At 38.5% G+C, this 18,611-nt stretch overlaps 1 protein-coding gene across 2 annotated transcripts; it reads left to right on the top strand.

Moving 5' to 3' along the window:
- The first annotated feature begins 3,643 nt into the window (after nt 1–3,643).
- Nucleotides 3,644–16,635, top strand: LOC118825145 (ankyrin repeat and LEM domain-containing protein 2). Of its 2 annotated transcripts, none has more exons than XM_036595695.1 (13): nt 3,644–3,816; nt 5,250–5,633; nt 7,968–8,150; nt 8,447–8,634; nt 9,036–9,224; nt 9,307–9,429; nt 11,485–11,548; nt 11,631–11,812; nt 11,897–12,003; nt 12,488–12,627; nt 13,400–13,907; nt 15,827–15,958; nt 16,394–16,635. In XM_036595695.1, the coding sequence occupies exons 2-13, from the start codon at nt 5,261–5,263 to the stop codon at nt 16,563–16,565; spliced, it is 2,361 nt and encodes a 786-aa protein (XP_036451588.1). In that variant the 5' UTR covers nt 3,644–3,816; nt 5,250–5,260; the 3' UTR covers nt 16,566–16,635. The 2 variants fall into 2 exon arrangements, with proteins under 2 accessions (XP_036451588.1, XP_036451587.1); XM_036595694.1 differs by having other exon boundaries at nt 8,444–8,634.
- The last annotated feature ends 1,976 nt before the right edge of the window (nt 16,636–18,611 follow it).

Raw genomic sequence — 18,611 nt, 5'->3', positions numbered from 1 at the left:
TACACAAAACTTCTACTTTAAGTTCAGTAAGTAAATGAGTGGTATTATAAATGATGGGAGAGTTTTGAGTAAAAAAACAACAACAAACAGTGAAACTTTCTTTACAAGTATATTTCCAGCTTAGTAGGCCATGCACTGTTTCGTCTTTGCAGTGTCAGATTTAAAGGAGCTTCATCTCGGAAATTAGTCTATTTTAATTTTATATAAAGAGACTATCCTATCCTAGAGGTTTGAAGGAAGGGCAATAGTCATTTTAGTTAATATATGTGCTGTCCGTCACAGCAGCCCCACAGGAATACCAATTTATGTAGATGTTTTCGATTTGAACCCAAATTCAAAGCTTCAATATACAGCAGCACATTGAACATAGTGGTGTGTCAATAACTGTATTATTAAAAGCAACATTAGCATGATAAGAGTACAAAGTTTTGTTTTTTTTTTAAACCTTTTTTCTGCCTGAAGAAAAGAGCAGGTTAAAAGAAAGAAGTCCACCGATTTTTCAAAATGTCTGTATAATTCAGTGGTTGAGATGTAAATAGACTCATTCAGAGTGGTTTGGTGTGAAATGGTTCATTGTAGAGAAATTTACTGACTCTTTACAGTGGTGGTGATTAGAACCGGGGTTGCCATGTCTACAACACAAATATAACTATTTTATTTACTATTCAAAACCGCCAGTGAACCTACATACCCTTCTGAGTTTTAACATGTAATGTTTATGGTGGTAAAATAGTGTTAAATCTGAAAAATAAGATTCCTTAGAGGACAATTTTGCCTCAGAACTCCCTTCATGTATCTCTTTCAGCATGGATGGATTAAAATAAACAGATTAAAAGACATTTTAGGCCTAAACTTTATAACAAAACTACTGTAAAACAATGTCCCAGACGTCAGGCAGTGTATTCCTAACCATTTCAGATAATAAGTTTCTCTGAGGAGCTATTAGAAGTGGACGTCTGGTTCCTATCACCATCACTGTGAACGACTCTGACTCTGTAAGTTCTCAGACCAATTTAACTATTTAATTATGCAGAATTTTTTTTAAAAATCGTTGTTCTCCTTTAAAGGGAGAGCCTGGAAGAAAAGCAATACAACCCAGAATGGCCACTGTAGGCCTGTTAGCCCGTTTTGCTAGCTAAATGGCTCAAATGGGAGTTTGAGCTTTCAGGAGACTGTGAGCTCAAAGTTTGTAGGTTTTTGAGAGAAGCAAGTTAACAATAAAACTGATAATATCTTTGTATAACACATCCAACTTACGCTAAGTGTGAGGTTTACACGCTCATTTTGACCATTCATTTTTAAGGTTAAAATAAGAGGTTTAAGAGTTGCAGACATCATCTAGAAAAACAGTACATTAGCGCCATCTGCTGTTTGGCGCACAGCATGACACTTAAGTGGCAACGAAGGGAACTCCTAACGCAACAGACCTTTTCAGAATCAGAATCAAGCTTTATTGGCCAGGTATGCTTACACATACAAGGAATTTGGTTTTGGTTACAGGAGCTCACAGTGCACAGTATCAGACAAACATTTAGATGTAGTGAATAAAATAAAATAAAATAAATATAAAATAAAATAAAATAAAATAAAACTAAAACATGCATTCCTACCATCACTCACTCATACACACAAGCACACATACACATACACACACAGTCATAGCTGTAACTTTTACATTGTGCAAAGTATGAGTCTTAAGTTAAAGTGCTGAGAGCAGCAGCAGTTAAAGGGTGTGTAGTGGCAAAGAAAGGGATCAAGGAGGTAACAGTCAGATTAATGGGGTAATAAGGCAGGTAAGTGAGGTGCTAGAATAAAAATATGTTTAGAAGTGCAGTTTAGAAGCTGGAATATTTTAATGTGTAATATTTTAACTGTTCAAGAGAGTGATGGCTAGTGGGAAGAAGCTTCTCTGTAGCCTGGATGTCCTGATCCTCATCTGGCTGAAGCGCCGGCCTGAGGGAAGGAGCTGGAACTGGTGGTGTCTGGGGTGTGACGAGTCAGTGGAGATTTTGGAAAAGCATGAAGAAGGTTGCAGAGATTTTAATGAATATATTGTCACACTGCTTCTATTATGGATGTGTGAGGGGTTTCATGAGTGCTGACTACCTCAGAAACTGCGAATCAGGCCTTAAAATCATATTTAATGACCAACCACCATATTCTCATCCTGCGTATGTCTGACACAATCAGTAGGCCACCAGGTCTTTTTGTTGATAGATTGCTGACAGACTTTAAAGGGCTCATATCTTATATTTTTTTCTTGTGTTTTATGTTTTTCCCCTGAGGTCCACTTATGACATCTGTGTGATTTTATGTACTAAAAATAGTTATAATTCATTCTTATATAATCTCTTACCAACCTTCTCCTATAATTAAACAGGCTCCTAGAATTAAACAGGCTGTCACTATGCCTTCAAGGTCAACCTAAATTTCAAAATTTACCTTTTTTTAAAATTGCTTTTAACAAATTAAGTAATCTTTCATCTCCCCCTTCCACCACTCCCACCTTTCATCATATGAAATTCTCAGCTAGGATGCCAAGGAAGAAAAATGTATAATGATTTCCAATTCATGTCGACTTTAAGACTGATTTATGTAAATGACTGCAGTTCTGATTGGCTTGCCTTGTATGTTGCCTCATTTGTAAAAACTGCTGGGGCTGAAAGACCATAAATTCAGCATGAATGGGCAGGGCTACACAGCTGCAGGCTGAGCTGGTGGACTTATATAAAGATGTTGATTTTTGTGACATCACAAAAACAATGAACTTAAAACAGGGCGTTTTGCAGCTTAGTTTCCATATATATGGATTCTACGGACCGAGAAGTAGTTGGTACGTTTCAGTGATCTTTACAAACCACACCAAATTCTTTTATTTATTTATTTGTTTTACATAATATGAGCCGTTATATGTAAGGAACATCTTTCCTTTGTATGATGTCTCATTTTAAACTTAATTTATATTTCTGCATAAATAAATCGTTAAGATGTAAACAAAGTCATTCAGAGTGCTTTTATGTGAAATGCTCAGTTCTACAGAAATGTATTGAGTCAGAGTTGTTCACAGTGGTGATGATAGGAACCAGACATCTGAAGCTAACACTTCACTAAACTGCTGCAGGCTGAATAGGCTATATAAATCACAAAAACAATGAATGTGCAGTTTTGTTCTCTTATAGGGAACGTAGGGACTGGGAAGTGAACATTTGGAACACATTTTACATACTACACCAAATTGCTCTGTATAGAACAAAGCAACATTTTTCATTGTATGGGCCCTTTAAATTTTAGAGCATTCCTTTATGATTGCGGGCCTGGACCTGGGTTTTTGTAAAGCTGCTTCGGGACAACGTGTGTTCTCAAAAAGCCGTATACAAGCAAAATTTAGGTCCGGAAAGTAAAAATCCTTTCCAGGATTTTGTTCCAACTGCCTGGACAGCTCTGCTGGAGGTTTCATCTAACTAGAGAAGCCAAGCCGTTGGAACAAAATCCTGGGAAGGATTTTTACTTTCCGGACCTGAATTTTACACCACTGCATACAAGTAAAACTGATTCGAGCTGAATGAAAGCATGAATGGTTAAGATCCTCCCCAAACTGTGACTCGGCCTTTTAAGGACTCGTGTTGAGTCTGCGCCTTATGACGGGGCTGCCTACTGAGCATGCGCAGTAGTATGTAAACACAGGCGCAGCCTAGTTATGAAGACGTTGGTGTGTTTAACAGTCTAAGATGCATTTTAGCAAAAATAAGGGATGAAACTCGGGTTCAGTTAACTGAGAAAACCTTTCGCTTTCGTGTGTGTGTAGCTGACGAGACTGTAAGTATTCTTTGAGTCGTTTATTCTTAGTTTTGCGTTGCCACGTGTTTCAAAGTAGATGTGCAGAGCTAAGGGAGTAGTTTCGCTGTTACGAGGAGAAAACTGGCTTCTTATTCGAATTATCCGTTCCACCTTAAATGGTGCAGCTTCGTACACCATGGAGCTTTTCACTCTTTTTACTGACACCGATTCTTTATGTCTGAGGCGCTCTTGATATTTTTAGTCTGTCATATTGGAAGAGAGAAATGTGGAAGCACATTCCCGCCACTTAAAGTAAAAATGACATAATTATTGTTTATCGTTATTAAATGAATTTGTATGCCATTATTTTGCGATACTAAGCCATTGTTTTGAGATACTTTCACATTATTTTGAGACATTAAGTCATTAATTTGAGATGCCAAGTCATTATTTTGAGATACTTTCTGATTATTTTGAGATGCTAAGTCATTTATTTGAGATGCTCAGTCATTATTGTGAGGTGCTTTCTTATTATTTTGAGATGCTCAGTCATTATTTTAAGATGCTTTCTCATTGATTTTATATTCTAAGTCATTATTTTGAGATATCTCATTATTTTTAAATTCTAAGTGACTATTCTGAGATGCTAAGTCATTATTTTGAGAAACATTCTCATTATGTTGAGATGCTTTATGCTTTTAAGGTAAATATATATGCATTTAAATATACATTTACATATGCATACATGGGGAACGCTTCTTAAAATAATGAGAAAGCATTTCAGAATAATCAGAATCATACTTGCCATGCATGTTATACATACGAGGAATTTGTCTTGGTGAGTGCACACATGTATGACGTGTAACAGACCAGACAAGCAAACAGTGTATTCAGCTATGGAAAAATAAAAATACAATAAATAATGAGTAATGAATAATGAAGAGCCATGGAGGAGCTAAAGAGAAGTGAGAATATCTGTACATATGTAGATAAGAGTATCTATATGTATCAAGGTCTGATGACATACTGTAATAACTATTATATACAGAATATTACAGAATGATATGAATATTTGCACAGATTTAACATTTGTTCAGTTGTGTAAATGTTATTATGTTACAGAGGAGTTACTGTAATACAATAAGGAGGGTTGATGGTTTAGTGAGGAAGCATCTCAGAATAATGACTTAGTATCTCAAAATAATATTTCAAAAGAATGACCTAATATCACAAAATAATGACATAGCAATTGACATAAGAATGGAAAAAATAATTAGGTGCTGTTTATTTTTTTAATTATTTTAAATGGTGGGAAAACAACAGTAAAGAATGAGAATTTTGCTCTTTGGGACTTTTTTGAGTCTTTTTTGAGAGAATTTTCATCTAGTCATTAGAAACATAAGATGAGAAGTCACTGCGCTGCTCTAAATTAGGCATTGACCTCAGCAAGTATCTGTCAACTTTCCCATCAGGCTATCACATTATGGAGGAGGTCCTGAGCAGACTGCAAACTCTGACTCCAGACGAGCTCCGTGTGGAGATCACAAGGGCAGGGCTGAAGTGTGGGCCTATAACAGCTACTACCAGGGGCATCTTTGAGAAGAAGTTGGCCCGGACCCTTCTGGAAAACCAAGGAGATGGTGTCAGGTCAGAGGTGGGCAGTGGAGATCAAGGCACGTGCTCTTCGGAACAGACTCAGTCTCAGACTGCTGACCCAGAAGTGACAAAGCTGGAGAGAGAGGATTTGAATACTTCAGCCCAAAGCTTGGAGGATGTGAGTCAACAGGCTTCTCCGGAGTCACCCTCAGTCTTTTATGGAGTCTTGCCTCCTTTGGATGATCCACTTCTTAATGATGGTAAGTAAAGAACAACTGTGGTGTTTTTTTTTCTCCAAATATCGGACTTTTGAGTTCGATATCAATACCAGGTTTAGTATTGCAGTGCTTAATAACATAATGACATTGGCTTAACCTCAGCGTTCAAATGTAAACAACATAATGGCTTGATGTGAAGTGCTCCACGTAAGAGAAACTTGCCAGCTCAAATTTGTTCACAGCTGTGGTGATAGGAACCAGACATCTTAAATGAAAGGCCTCTTACAGCTACCTCAAAGAAAGTTTTATTTATTTTTTTTTTTAAATTGGTATGAATATACTACCTGGACAGTGCTTTACGACATTTCGGAGAAAAGATTTTGGCCTGAATTCTGTTCATGGTAGAGAGGTATATGCAGGGTGTTGTGAGGCAAAATAGTGCTAAAAGAAAATGTATTTTTTCAGATTTACAATTATTTTACCATCATAAACATTAGATGTAAAAAAATGGTGACATTTGCATTGTGTAGCCATCGTGACCCCTGGTTCCTGTCATCACCACTGCAAAGAAATTTCTGTACAGTCTGTACGTTTCTTTACAATGCACAATTTCAAACAAAATCACTCTGAATGACATTGTTTACATTTCAACAACTGAATTAGGTAGGAATTTTAAAATCAAAATTTCCTGTCATGTCAGATTTTTAAAATGAATAATACAAACAATAAAGACTGAATAGATTTAGTAACTAAAAAAATTAAACATGGCCTCTTTTAACATGGTCTGAAATTACATTATTAAATTACAGATTAAACACATTCTTAGCCTGTTAAATTGCGAAAACACTGGATTGTGGTGAAAACACAGACAACTGTACACTCCCTGTAAACCAATACCTCAATTCTATTAACATCCAGAGTACAATCAATCAGCAAATCCAAAGCAAAACACTATTGTTAGCTAACTGACCCGTTTTTCTCATGCAAGAGGTGATGTTTATTTCTACTACATGTAATGAGTTCTCTGTACATGCAGTTATTCTGAGTTTTTGTTAGCCAGCCATGCTAACCTGCTGCATCCATGTACTAACAAGAGGCTGGTTGTCTACTGAACAGTGTTGACAAGCACACCATTGACCCCCTAATTCGAACTCCACCTTCATGAGACATTGGATAGGTTTAGAATTGTCACACTTAGGTTGTTCCCACCCTAAAAGGTCTGCCTTCCACCCATTTCTCAGAGTTGTCGCCTGTGAGACTAGCCCAGGGGTCGGCAACATGCGGCTCTGTTACTGCCCTGTTGCGGCTCCGCAGCAGAATTCGATTTTTAGGTAAAAATAAAATAATCCTCCTTTGCAGTAAATAAAGCTCTGCTGATCGTTCAACACAGTTTTAACACTAAATGGTCTGAAGTGCTGGAGTTAATGTATAACTGCTAATTCACCCTTTAACCCTGAAGGTTGGCGCACAGACAGCTGGTCACATAGCAATGCAGATAACAATCTCCCATAGCTCACTGCTAATGAAACAGCAAAGATTTGCATGATTTGGAGACGAATGAACTTATTTGCATTTATAAGCACTCAGCTGGTTTCCTGATACGTTAAATCTGCAAGGAGAAACTGTCAAACACCATTGAAAAAGTTGCAAAGCTGAAGTCGCTTCTCGTTCGCCAGATTCTTGTTCGAATTTTCTTCTTCCACCTTAAATGGTGCAGTTACATTCTGGCGACTCATTTAAGATGGAACGGGAAAATTCGATCAAGAATCTAGCAATTGAGAAGCAACTTCAGCCTTGTAAAAAGTCGAACGTTGAGAGACATTTTACAAGAGGCTCTTGTACTTTTGTGGAAAAGTTTCCTGCCAGAGATGCGAGAAAAGCAGCTATAGCTGAGCTAAAGATTAAAGCAGAGCACAGTAAGTCTGCGATCTTGTTTATATTATATTTTTAGCCTATGCTAGGATATTAGCACATATTAAGACATATTTATAGGCAAAATGGTAAAGTGGACATAAAATGTTGTGGCTTGCATGGTGGTTTGATTTTAGTTGAAAGGACAAAATGGCTCTTCTTAACATTTGGGTTGCCGACCCCTGACCTAGCCTATAATGCAGAATACATCAGTGCAGTCTTATGTATTATATAAAGAATGAAACATGCCAAATGTCGAGAGTATTTAATAATAATATTTAATAAATCTACCAGAGTATTATAGTATTGTAGAAGCTTCAAATGTTCAAGCCATAGGAATTTATGAGTAGGTTAGTTTTAAAGTTGTCATAGACATATTTTTGTGTTTGTCACAGGTTATGACCTCGCTCATGGTTTCTTTCATCTATTTTATGAGAAAGATTGTAACATTGATTATTCCTGTAGGTGCCCTCCATGTATATGCTGACAAGCAGAAAGCTCTGAGGGCAGTGATGAAGATGAAAGGAGCGAGGTTCAAAGCTTTCTCCAGCAGAGAGGAGGCTGAGAACTTTGCTAAGGGCATAAGTGATGGTGGTCTGTCTCCCAACAATCCCTCAGCAGAAACATCCCACATTACATCTCCTGCAGGTAGGCAGATGCACCATATGAATATTAATTATGAGAGTTTGTACTGTGTTTGGCAGGAACAGATTCATTGAAAGCCATTTTTATGGTCTTCTTTAAACTTAAGTCATTTAATTATAGCAGAGGAAAAAATTACACTGGCAACAATCAGTGCCTCGCACGTAACAGTGATGGTGAAGGTGGTACCAGTCAGGCTGATCTCATTTGCATAATGCCTAACCTGCCCTAATGGCTTTACTTGTTAGTAGCAAATTCATTATTATTAACATTTATTGGTGAAAAATCCTTTTAATTAGCAGAGAAATCCATCAGTCTAGAAATGGCAAATATGGAGAAACCAAATGAGTTCAGAAGCCCACGTACACAAGACCTGACGGCAAAACTTCGGAGAGCTGTGGAGAAAGGAGATGAAAAGGCCTTCAAAGAGCTTGTATGGAGTAACCCAAGATATCTCATTGGCTCTGGAGACAACCCAACCATTGTGCAGGTATGGTACAAACAATGTAAATGTTCCCTCAAATGTACAACAGTGGTTTTAAGGTCCATTGTGAACCTTACACAAGTTTTTCCAGGGTGAAAAGTACGTATTTATACCTTTTCATCACCGAATGTTTTAAACAGAACAATAAAATAAAAAGCCTGGAGATGAGACGGGGTGTGTAGAGTCAGTACAACGTGGTTGAATTATGTTCCCTGACTAAAGGTACTGAGACGTACCCTTGAGTGCCCCACCCCAGTGACAAGAGGGGTGCTGCCCCAGTGACCGTTTCATACCTTTATTTCTGAGAGTGTAGAGTTACCAACTGTGCTCTGTCACTTTCAAAACTACACTGCTTGGTTATACCTTTACATTGGAATGAATTAAGAGCTATGCTTCATCTCATCTAGGAAGGGTGTAGATACAATGTCCTTCATGTAGCGGCAAAAGAGAACCAACCAGGGATGGCACGGCTCATCTTAGAGACCCTGGAGAGTCCAGAGTTCATGCGCCTCATGTATCCTGATGATCAGGAGGACATGCTATGGCAAAGAATTGACTACATCGTGGACCTGTACCTCAACACACCTGATAAAGCGGTTAGTGATGTACCGATGATTTCTCAGCTGTATTCGAAATCAGAAATTCAGTGTGAACATATTTGCGGTGTTGTTCCCACAGAGCAACGAGACTCCTCTTCACTTTGCCTGTAAATTCGGTTGCACAGAAGTAGTGAATGTGCTTTGCTCACATCCAGCCATCGATAAGAACTGTAGAAACAAGTATGGACAGAAACCTTCTAGCGTAAGTACGAAATCACCTATGTGTATGTGTTAGTAGGGTAAACACTGGTTTGGGTTTTTTCCTTTCTTTCTTTTTTGCTTTGATTTGTTTATTTGAGACTTGGATGTATTGTAGTGTTATTTTGTGGGGGGTTGCTGTGGAGGGTGCTTTAAGTGTGATTTGAGTGTTATTTGGGGTATTTTGTGACTGATTAACTCTCTAAAGAATGATTAGCCAATCAAATCAGAACTTGCGTTAATGACAACTTCATTTGCGTGCTCTCCACGCCGCAACCCTTGTAGCCAACCGTGCTCCCGGGAACTGCTCTCCAACAACCGCTCCCTCCACACCTTCCGGGGTCCCCTTTTAAAAAAAAAAAGTCTCCACCTTCAGGCACCTCTCTCTCTCTGCTGATTCGTCTGTCATTAATGCAAGATCTGATTTGATTGGCTAATCATTCAGTAGAGAGTTAATCAGTCAACTAACATATGACATCAATTTTCTAGACAGATGAATGACCATTGTTGAAGGAACAGTTTGGTGAAAAATCTACTTTGTACAATTTTCCCCTGAAAACAGTAGCAGCAGGCCTGGACAATAGGGCAATGCAATCAGATATCTGTAGTAACTGACAAGTAAGCCAATTACAGTGTTTCAGGGGCGATAAGTATTAAGAGAGATCTGACAGAGAACTACAGATGAGAATTTAATGCTAAACATCTTGCTAAATCATGTTAAATGTGTGGATATAATGTGTTATTCCCTTTTATTGTTAGAGCAATGAATTGTTATAGGCCTTTAAAAAGACATTAAGCTAATGGTAGAGTCAGTTTCCCCAAATTTGAAGCATTTTTCTTTCAGCTTAAGTGTCCCAATAGCTGAGTTGTAAAATTCTGAAAATGTAATGCTGACTGGTTTCCTACAGGCATTTATAGCTGAATTCCAGAGCACTATAGTGGTGAAACTTTTTTTGTTTTGTTTTGTTTTGTTTTTTGGAAGGCACACATGGATTAGGAACTCACTCTCACTCATCCACATTTGACAGTCTTAAATTTCTGTTCAAGGTAGAGCTATTAGCATGCAAGTCACTTTATTGAGCATCATTTAAAGAGAAGAAACAGCCATGAACCCACACCAGCAGAACAAGGATGCATGTGCTTGCAGTACCAACTTTCCAAACGAGAAGTGAAATAGTTTATTACCAGAAGATGTTGATTACTCAGTACTTTATAATTTAAAAAGTAATATCTATTCGAAATATTCATTAAATCAGTTACTGCTTATATTAAAAAAAAAAAGAAAAAGTTACTCTAAGGCCCAATCCCATTTCTCGCCTTGTCCCTACAACTTAGCCCTTAGACCTCTGTTTTGCGTGTTCATGTGTAGGGTTAGGGTGTCCCACATTTTGTTGAGATAGAGGGGTAGGGCGAAGTGTTAGGGCTACATGGCCCTCCAAACGGAGTGTTATGAGAAAAAAAGAAAAACCGGCAAGATGGCTGCGCAAGCAACCAAAGAAACCCAAAAAATTCGAACAAGAAGCTGGTGAATATCTGACTTCAGCTTCATATCACCGAAGAATTAGCGGTGGGTGATAATAAATAATTGTCTTATACCCCCTCTTTGAAGATCATATGATTCCCTAAATGTAACTAAAGCCCAGCAGTGAGGAGCTGAACTTTTCCCTTCTTTGCTATCACTGAAGACGGGCCGGGTCACCTACACAGCACTGCTAGTAGCCTGTTACTGAAATAATGTGTTTGTGAATTTGAGGGTTGTCCCATTTCGTAGGGCAAGATTTCAACCACCACCCCTTGTAACTCAGTTCCAAGGGTTTAGGGTGACACTCAAAAACAAGGGGTAGGGGTAAAAAGAAGAAATGGGATTGGGCCTAAAGATGGCATGTAAAGTAGGTCTGAGGTGCTGTGGACCATGTGTCTTTGCAAGGGGCTGGGAGGTATACAACAAGTATTACTTTTTTTTTACCATGCTAATTATTTTTACATATTGCCCAGGCCTGACATTAGATTTTTTTGACACTTCTTGATTACTTCTTTAATCCTGATCTTGCTTTAATAGGTGATATGTGAGAGGAAAAACAAGTCTAAAGAAACTAAACAGAAGATCAACGACTATTTGGAGGGTAAGTTGCCGTATAGAAAACAGTGAATACAGTTGTTAAAAAAATGCATAGCTTGATGGCCAGCTTTTACCTTTTGTCGCAGATCGTTTCTTCGTGCCTTTGCTGAGGGCTACAGACAACACTCTTAACCCTGTCATCGGTGTGCCGTGGGCCCCGGGTTCCTCTGAATGTGCTGATCTATCACTTAGCCCTGGGCTTGTAGACGATCCCAAAAACCCAGTGATGACTATTAGGGCGTTTGCAGGCCCTCTAAATAGACTGAAGGTAATGCCAACCTTGTGCAGTTTTAAATGCAGAACCTCTTACCGGTGCTTGTTCCTATCTGCCTAACCAACCTCCCTTCCGCAGGCAGAGGAGTTTCACAAGTTGTGGAAAACACCACCACGCAACCGAGCCAGATATTTCCATGACATTTTAAAATCGGACCCAGATCGAGGAGCGGAGAGAGTGGGAAGGTGTGAACGAAACTTTGAAATTTGTCAAGCCTTTGTAGGGATGTGAATGTCTTAATCTTTATTCTCAAAGCTCAGAGGTGGGTAGTGACTAGTTATTTGGATTTGTACTTCTCAGAGTACTTTCAAATTCTGATATACAAGTATAATTTTAAAGAAAGTAGCCTGTTTTTTGGTCTGTTCCACTTCAGTGCTTCAAGTTTATCTCCTAATTCATTTTGGAGGTTTAATTTTATTCTGTTGGTTCAGCTCCTGGAATGCTTTGATGTTTCTCACACCTCTCACTTTTGAGCTTTAGACCAAAAGGAAGAGACGAATAACAGCGCAACAAATTTCTCTTCCTGTGCTGATAGATGCGGAATGTATTAAGAATTTCTACTGGGAGTTTATTTTAGGTTACTCCACCCACCTCTATCAAATCTTAGCTTATAGTTTGTCTTGTTACAAGCTTGTCTGTAGAATTGCAGCTCATCATCTTTGTCAACAGGGAATTGGCACATGAGATGAGGTACCCCTGGGCTGAATACTGGGACTTCCTCAGTTGCTTCACTGACCTCTTTGCAGACGACGGCTTGAATATGTTGGAGGAGTTTTTGAACAAGAACAAGAAAGGTTCTCCATTCACAGGTAAGCCTAGGTTTCAAGAGTTTAAAGCAGAAAATCAAATGTACACAGTTTTCCAGTTACCATAGGTGTAGTAAGTAATGCAAGCCGTGTTCAGTGTACAAATTTTGCTTCTTTAGTTTAGTGCTGGAGCTATAAGGCTGATGTTGCTAGCAAACACTATAAGTCAATAGTCACCCGAATTTTTTTCCATAAATACGTCCCCAAAACTTTCAACCCACTCAAACCTCATCAAGGTCGTGCTACCTTAGCAATGTGTTTCGTGACTTATGACAATATGACTTATCTGTTAATTTTTACACTGTGAACTATAAAAATGAACAGAACTTCACTGTGTAGCTGAACGCTGTGGTCAGATGTTTTAAACTACAGGTATTGTGCCGATTTCCAACTCCTTTTCATGAGTATGCATGTCACGCAGGCATACAGATACCACAGATTAAGTTCTTTGTCATTTGTTTGTATGTACAAATAACTGTTTGTGTTAAAGTTTCAACCTGAAGAAATGTCATATCAAACAAAACAACAGTAACTGTGAATATAATCTGTTGAATGTATGTGTGTGACAAACATGAAAGTGAAGGGGAGTTGGATTCTGCAAGGAGTCAGAATTTAGCATGCCTGTTTTGGGGTGGCTATTGATTTCTAGTGTTTGTTAGCAACATTAGTGGTGGTTGGAAAGTGGAAACCATTTCTTTAGAGCCGAGGACAGAAAAACAGCTTCAGCTGGTGGCAACAGATTCTTTAAATACTTTCTACATTATGTCTCTTGCAGGACATGAAAAAGAACCCAGTTCTATCTCTGGGACGTTCCTCGATGATCATCTGCGCAGTCCGTCTGGGATGTCACGTGACAGTGGAACTGACGAAAACAGCCCTGGATCTTTCCATAAGAAGTATCCTGTCTGTGACCTGCTGCAGGAGTTTGAGAGGGTTTCCCTCAGCCAGGCCTCTGAGGATTCAGCGGATTCTGGATTGGGTTGCCTTGCTGGCTCTAGAGAACGGAGCTCTGTGAGAGAGAGGGAGTGGACAGAGGATGATGACTCCAGCTCAGAAGAGTACTACACAGCAGATGAGGGTACGGATACCCTCTGCCAGGAAGATGGAAGTGGAGGGCAGGGCTTACCAGCATGTGGGATTCTGGCTCGTCCCAGTCCCGGGAGCCGTGGAGAGTGGGATTTAAACAGCTCCGGGTCGTCTAACTCTTCCTACAAATCAACTCTCAGTATACCTGAAGAGACCGGAACGACAGAGGGACTCTGGCAAAACATTTTTCTAACAGGGTAAGCTCTTACTGTATATACAATGTTTAAATTCTGCATTTAAATAGGGATGAGAATGGAAAATATAAATATCCAAACTCATTTTAATATCCATTTATCCAGAATAAAATACATTAAACTGCATAATGGTTTGAGGTAAGTTTGTAATAAGTTGGGCTACTGTTTTCTGTTCTGGAAACTTCAGGATAGTCCACATATTTGCTGTATCGCTTCTTGGAGCACATCTGTAGCAGTTATTCAGTGTTCATTGCTTGGTTAAGAGGTGCTTGGGGCAAGGATTGGGCAGAAATGTGGACCATTTTGGGGCCTTGAAATATTGAGTTGGAAACAACTGATTAGGCCTGCAGTTTGCACAGTGGTAACTGGTATAACTGTAAGCTTCCATTACTTGTTAGCTACATTAGCATTATGTCTTCAGTGTAAAAATCAAACTTCAGACACCAAACGTCTTGGATTATCAACTACAAATGAATATTAATTTGTTGGATTGCATGGCAGCAGCTAATTTTGACAGTAAATAAAGTACAAACCTCAGTTCAACCAGAAAACAGTGTTTTATAAATCTGCTTTGGTCTGTATTTAAACAAAAAGACAAGATATTTAATGTTTTACCTCATCAGCTTCATTGTTGTTTGTAAATATATGCTTAAAACATTCCAAAAATGTTGGGATGGGGCAATTCAAACCTATGAATGTTGTGAAATGTTCAAAAAACATCTTAGGCAGGCGATGCAATCATGTTTGGGTATAAAGGAGCATCTTGGAAAGCTCCACTTACTATATAGGTGCACTTTGTAGTTCTACAGTTACAGACTGTAGTCCATCTGTTTCTCTGCATACTTTGTTAGCCCCCTTTTACCCTGTTCCTCAGTGGTCAGGACCCCCATGGACCCTCACAGAGCAGGTACTATTTGTGTGGTGGATCATTCTCAGCACTGCAGTAACACTGATGTGGTGGTGGTGTGTTAGTGTGTGTTGTGCTGGTACGAGTGGATCAGACACAGCAGTGCTGCTGGCGTTTAGACTACAAACTCCAGCAGAACAGCTGGACTTTGTAGACCAGAGAGACTACAATCTGTAATTGTAGAACTACAAAGTGCACCTATATAGTAAGTGGAGCTGATAAAATGGACAATGAGTGTAGAAACAAGGAGGTGGTCATAATGTTATGGCTGATCGGTGTGTGTTAATAAAGAGTGTTTATCGCTGCATCCACAAAAGCAAATTGTGGCTGCCGTGGGCACAGTGGAAGCTATACGTCAACAGCATCCAGTAGTGGGCTCTAGCTCATTTTGAATAGATTGATGCACAGTGGAAATGTGTGTCTGACAACAGTGGTCTTTCAGATTATTTATGGAAATAACAGATGTGGTTCTGTGGGTCAGAGAAGAAAAGGACCATCCTGATTGTTACCAGCATTAAGTTGAAATGCCAGCATCTGACATGGTGTGGGTGTGTATTAGTGCTCATGGCACTGGATTGTGGCATGGTACCATTAATGCTGAGGGGTACATACACATTTTGAAGCAACATATGCTGCCTTTCGAACATATTCCACTTTCAAAACTGGATCAATTGGTGTCTTCAGTTTTAAGTGTTTTTATAAGGAAAGTTGGCGTAACACAGTGGTAAACATGCTCCTGTCCCAACTTTTTTGGAATGTGTTACAGGCAACAGCTTTAGAGTAAGTGTATTTTTATGCCTTAATGACTCAATAATTCTATTTACAACAACATTTTCCTTATTGGATACCGAATGCTGTTCATTTAAAACGCAGACATTCGAACTGCAAAAATGATTAAATGGCCACCCTTAATTTAACCATAGATCTTCAGGTGTCTGACCACAATACTTCTTGTGAAATAAAAAAAGCTCATTACTCGATGATTGCTTTAAATTACTATTATTTGTCTGCACAGTGAATCGCCGGCCAAGCTGGACAATGAGGTCTTGTTAGCAATAACTGGAATGGACATAGAAGAGCAGCTGTATCCCTGCGTTACCAAGTGGAAGAACACCGTTTTGTCTTATCCCGAATCTCAAAGACAGAGGTAGGTTTTGCCACACTGCCTCCCACAGCCTCCTCTATGTGCAGTTGTGTACAAAAGTTTGGGCGCCCTGGTCCAACTACACATTTTGTTGATTTTGTGAAAATAAGTTTACACATCCTCTCCAGAGAACACACTTCTGCACATTTTAAAGCACAATTACTGTTTATTTATTGAAATTAACATATTGAAAAACATAAAATGTGTCCCGTGCAAAAGTTATGGCACATTTTATATTTCATGTTTTTTTTTTTTCCCAGCAAATAAATAGAAATTGTCTGCGAAAATTTGAAGAAAAATGCTATATTTAAGTTCCCTGTAGAGGATGTGTTGACTTATTTTCTCTTAGAAAATTAACAAAAAATGTCATTGTGATTTTTGCATTTGACTGTAAAGCGCAAAGTTTTCTCAGTGAAGTTTTGTTGTTTTGTTGTTCAGATGGCCGAACGTTTCGCTGATGAACAGATACCCAGAGAGCAAGACGTCGACCCCCCACAGGCTAACACGCAGCTGGCTAACAGGATCACCCAGCTTTCTAAACATGAAGAAGTTCATCCCTGGGCCATGCATGTACAACAGCACACCCAGCAAAACCTCCACAAGCAGTTAAGCACTTAACCTGTATTGCACTTTCTCTGTTAAAAGGTGGAGGAAAGCAGGAATTTTATACTGAATGGTCACCACAATGTACTCCTCTCACCCGCTTCTAGACAAAATTTGTGAAATTGGTGCATAATAAAAAATATATATAAACAGTTTGTGTAAGAAAATAAAAACACTAAGGTGCTAAAACATATTAATTATTAAAAACAGTAATTATTTAATTGTGGCCTTTTAGAAAACATTTAAATGAACTAAATTATGCAAAAAATGATGAGTGAAATAAGTACCTTGCGTTGTAAACAAGTGAAAATAAGTACATATCCTCTACAGAGAAAATCTTCCCACATTTTAATGCACAATTTCTGTATATCTGCTGACTTTAACATAGTAGGAGAGAAAATAATAATTTACAAGATGTGGCCTGTGCAAAAGTTATGGCACATTTAATATTTCCTGTTTTTACTTTTACAATTTTCACAGCAAATAAATAAAAATTGTGCTCTAAAATTTAGCAGAAAAATATCATATTTACGTGTGTTCTCTGTAGAGGACGTGTACTTATTTTAACTTTTCACTTGAAAATCAACAGAATGTAATTTGACCAGGGGTGTTCAAACATTTTGCACATGTCTTTACTTGTATTTGTAAATGGAAAATAGCTTTTGATTGATGAACAACAAAAAATTTTATGAAAAAAAAGTTTTTTTCAATGCACTCAGAATGTAGTTTTCCACCTATTCAATTGCAATAGACGATGGTCGTGCCTTGTTTGGTTACATAACTACATGGTAACAGTTTATATCCAATTTGGTATTTTTTATACCGTCCACACTTTTAATAAGCGTTTAGATCTTTTCTCAGCTGAACTCTAGTTTATGGCACTTTATAAAAGCAACATGGATATATGTTTCCACTACGTTTATATCGCTGCAACAGCTGGTTCTAGAAAGCCCCCTGGACAGAAATGTGTCGTTAATCATTTCTTCTCTGATGCCTGGTTAAGCCTCCAATTGCCTTAATGACCGCACCAATCTTGTCTTCACGAGTAAGACTGCAATAGTTTTAGTCCACTCTTCCACTAACTGTGTGCTTCGTGTCCAAACTGAGCACAACATTGTAACTCCCACATTCCAGGATGACAACTGTCGGGTTTCTGTGACTGATTCAACATACATGATAGTACACAGGGACAGTCTGACTGACCAGCAGTTCCCAATTTGGAGCAGGTGAAATGCTGAAATAGGTACATAAACTATGGCTGAAACCCAGTTTGTGGAAGGCGTGGGCTTAAAAAGACAGGAGACTGAATTCTGAATTTTTCTGAATTTCGGCCAAATGAAGTCATTAAGATGTAAACAGTCAGAGGGGTTTGATGTGAAACGCACTCTTCTACAGAAGCTTGCAGAGTCAGAGTTGTTCACAGTGGTGGTGATAGGAACCAGAATGTCTTAAGAGTTTACTGCCTCTAAAAGCTCCCTCACAGAAAGCTATTACATGAAATATGTTGATTGATTCCTGAGACATTGTTGTACGATAGTTTTGGCCTGAAATGAATTGTTTAAATTACATACATGGCCTGGAGGTACATGCAGGGCCTTATAAAGCAAAAGTCAAGTTTACTACTGCTTTAGCATTATAAACATTACATATAAAAACTCAGATATGTGTAGGTGATTTTGGACAGTAAATAAAACGGCTATATTTGTATTGTAGACATTGTGACCCCTGGTTCCTATCACCACCACTGCAAAGAAATCCGAGTCTGTGAGTTTCTCTACAATGAACCATTTCACATAAAATCACTCTGAATGACTTTGTTTACATCTCAACCACTGAATTATGTAGAATTTTTGAAAAATTGGGTGATTTCCTGTATAATTAAAGGGGATGTGTAACCAAGTATTAGAAAGGAGATGATGCATGTGGCTAATTTATGTCTGGTGAGCTAATGTTCTGAATATAACAAATTTGTGGTGTTTCCTCTGTGTAATTTTTGTAATGAACAATGCACTAATTGTATTGGCTTAAAGAAACTGTGTTATCCTGACATGTT

The sequence above is a fragment of the Colossoma macropomum genome, unplaced genomic scaffold (genome assembly GCF_904425465.1).
Source record: "Colossoma macropomum unplaced genomic scaffold, Colossoma_macropomum, whole genome shotgun sequence".
Lineage (NCBI taxonomy): Eukaryota > Metazoa > Chordata > Actinopteri > Characiformes > Serrasalmidae > Colossoma > Colossoma macropomum.
This window is presented reverse-complemented; position numbering and strand designations above follow the sequence as displayed.

Bases quoted from the DNA above. Each gene is read 5' to 3' on its own strand.
- LOC118825145 (XM_036595694.1), top strand. From the start codon at position 5,261: ATGGAGGAGGTCCTGAGCAGACTGCAAACTCTGACTCCAGACGAGCTC. The intron at 8,151-8,443 runs GTAGGCAGATGC...CCTTTTAATTAG, and splicing joins CCACATTACATCTCCTGCAG to CAGAGAAATCCATCAGTCTA. The intron at 13,908-15,826 runs GTAAGCTCTTAC...TTGTCTGCACAG, and splicing joins CAAAACATTTTTCTAACAGG to TGAATCGCCGGCCAAGCTGG.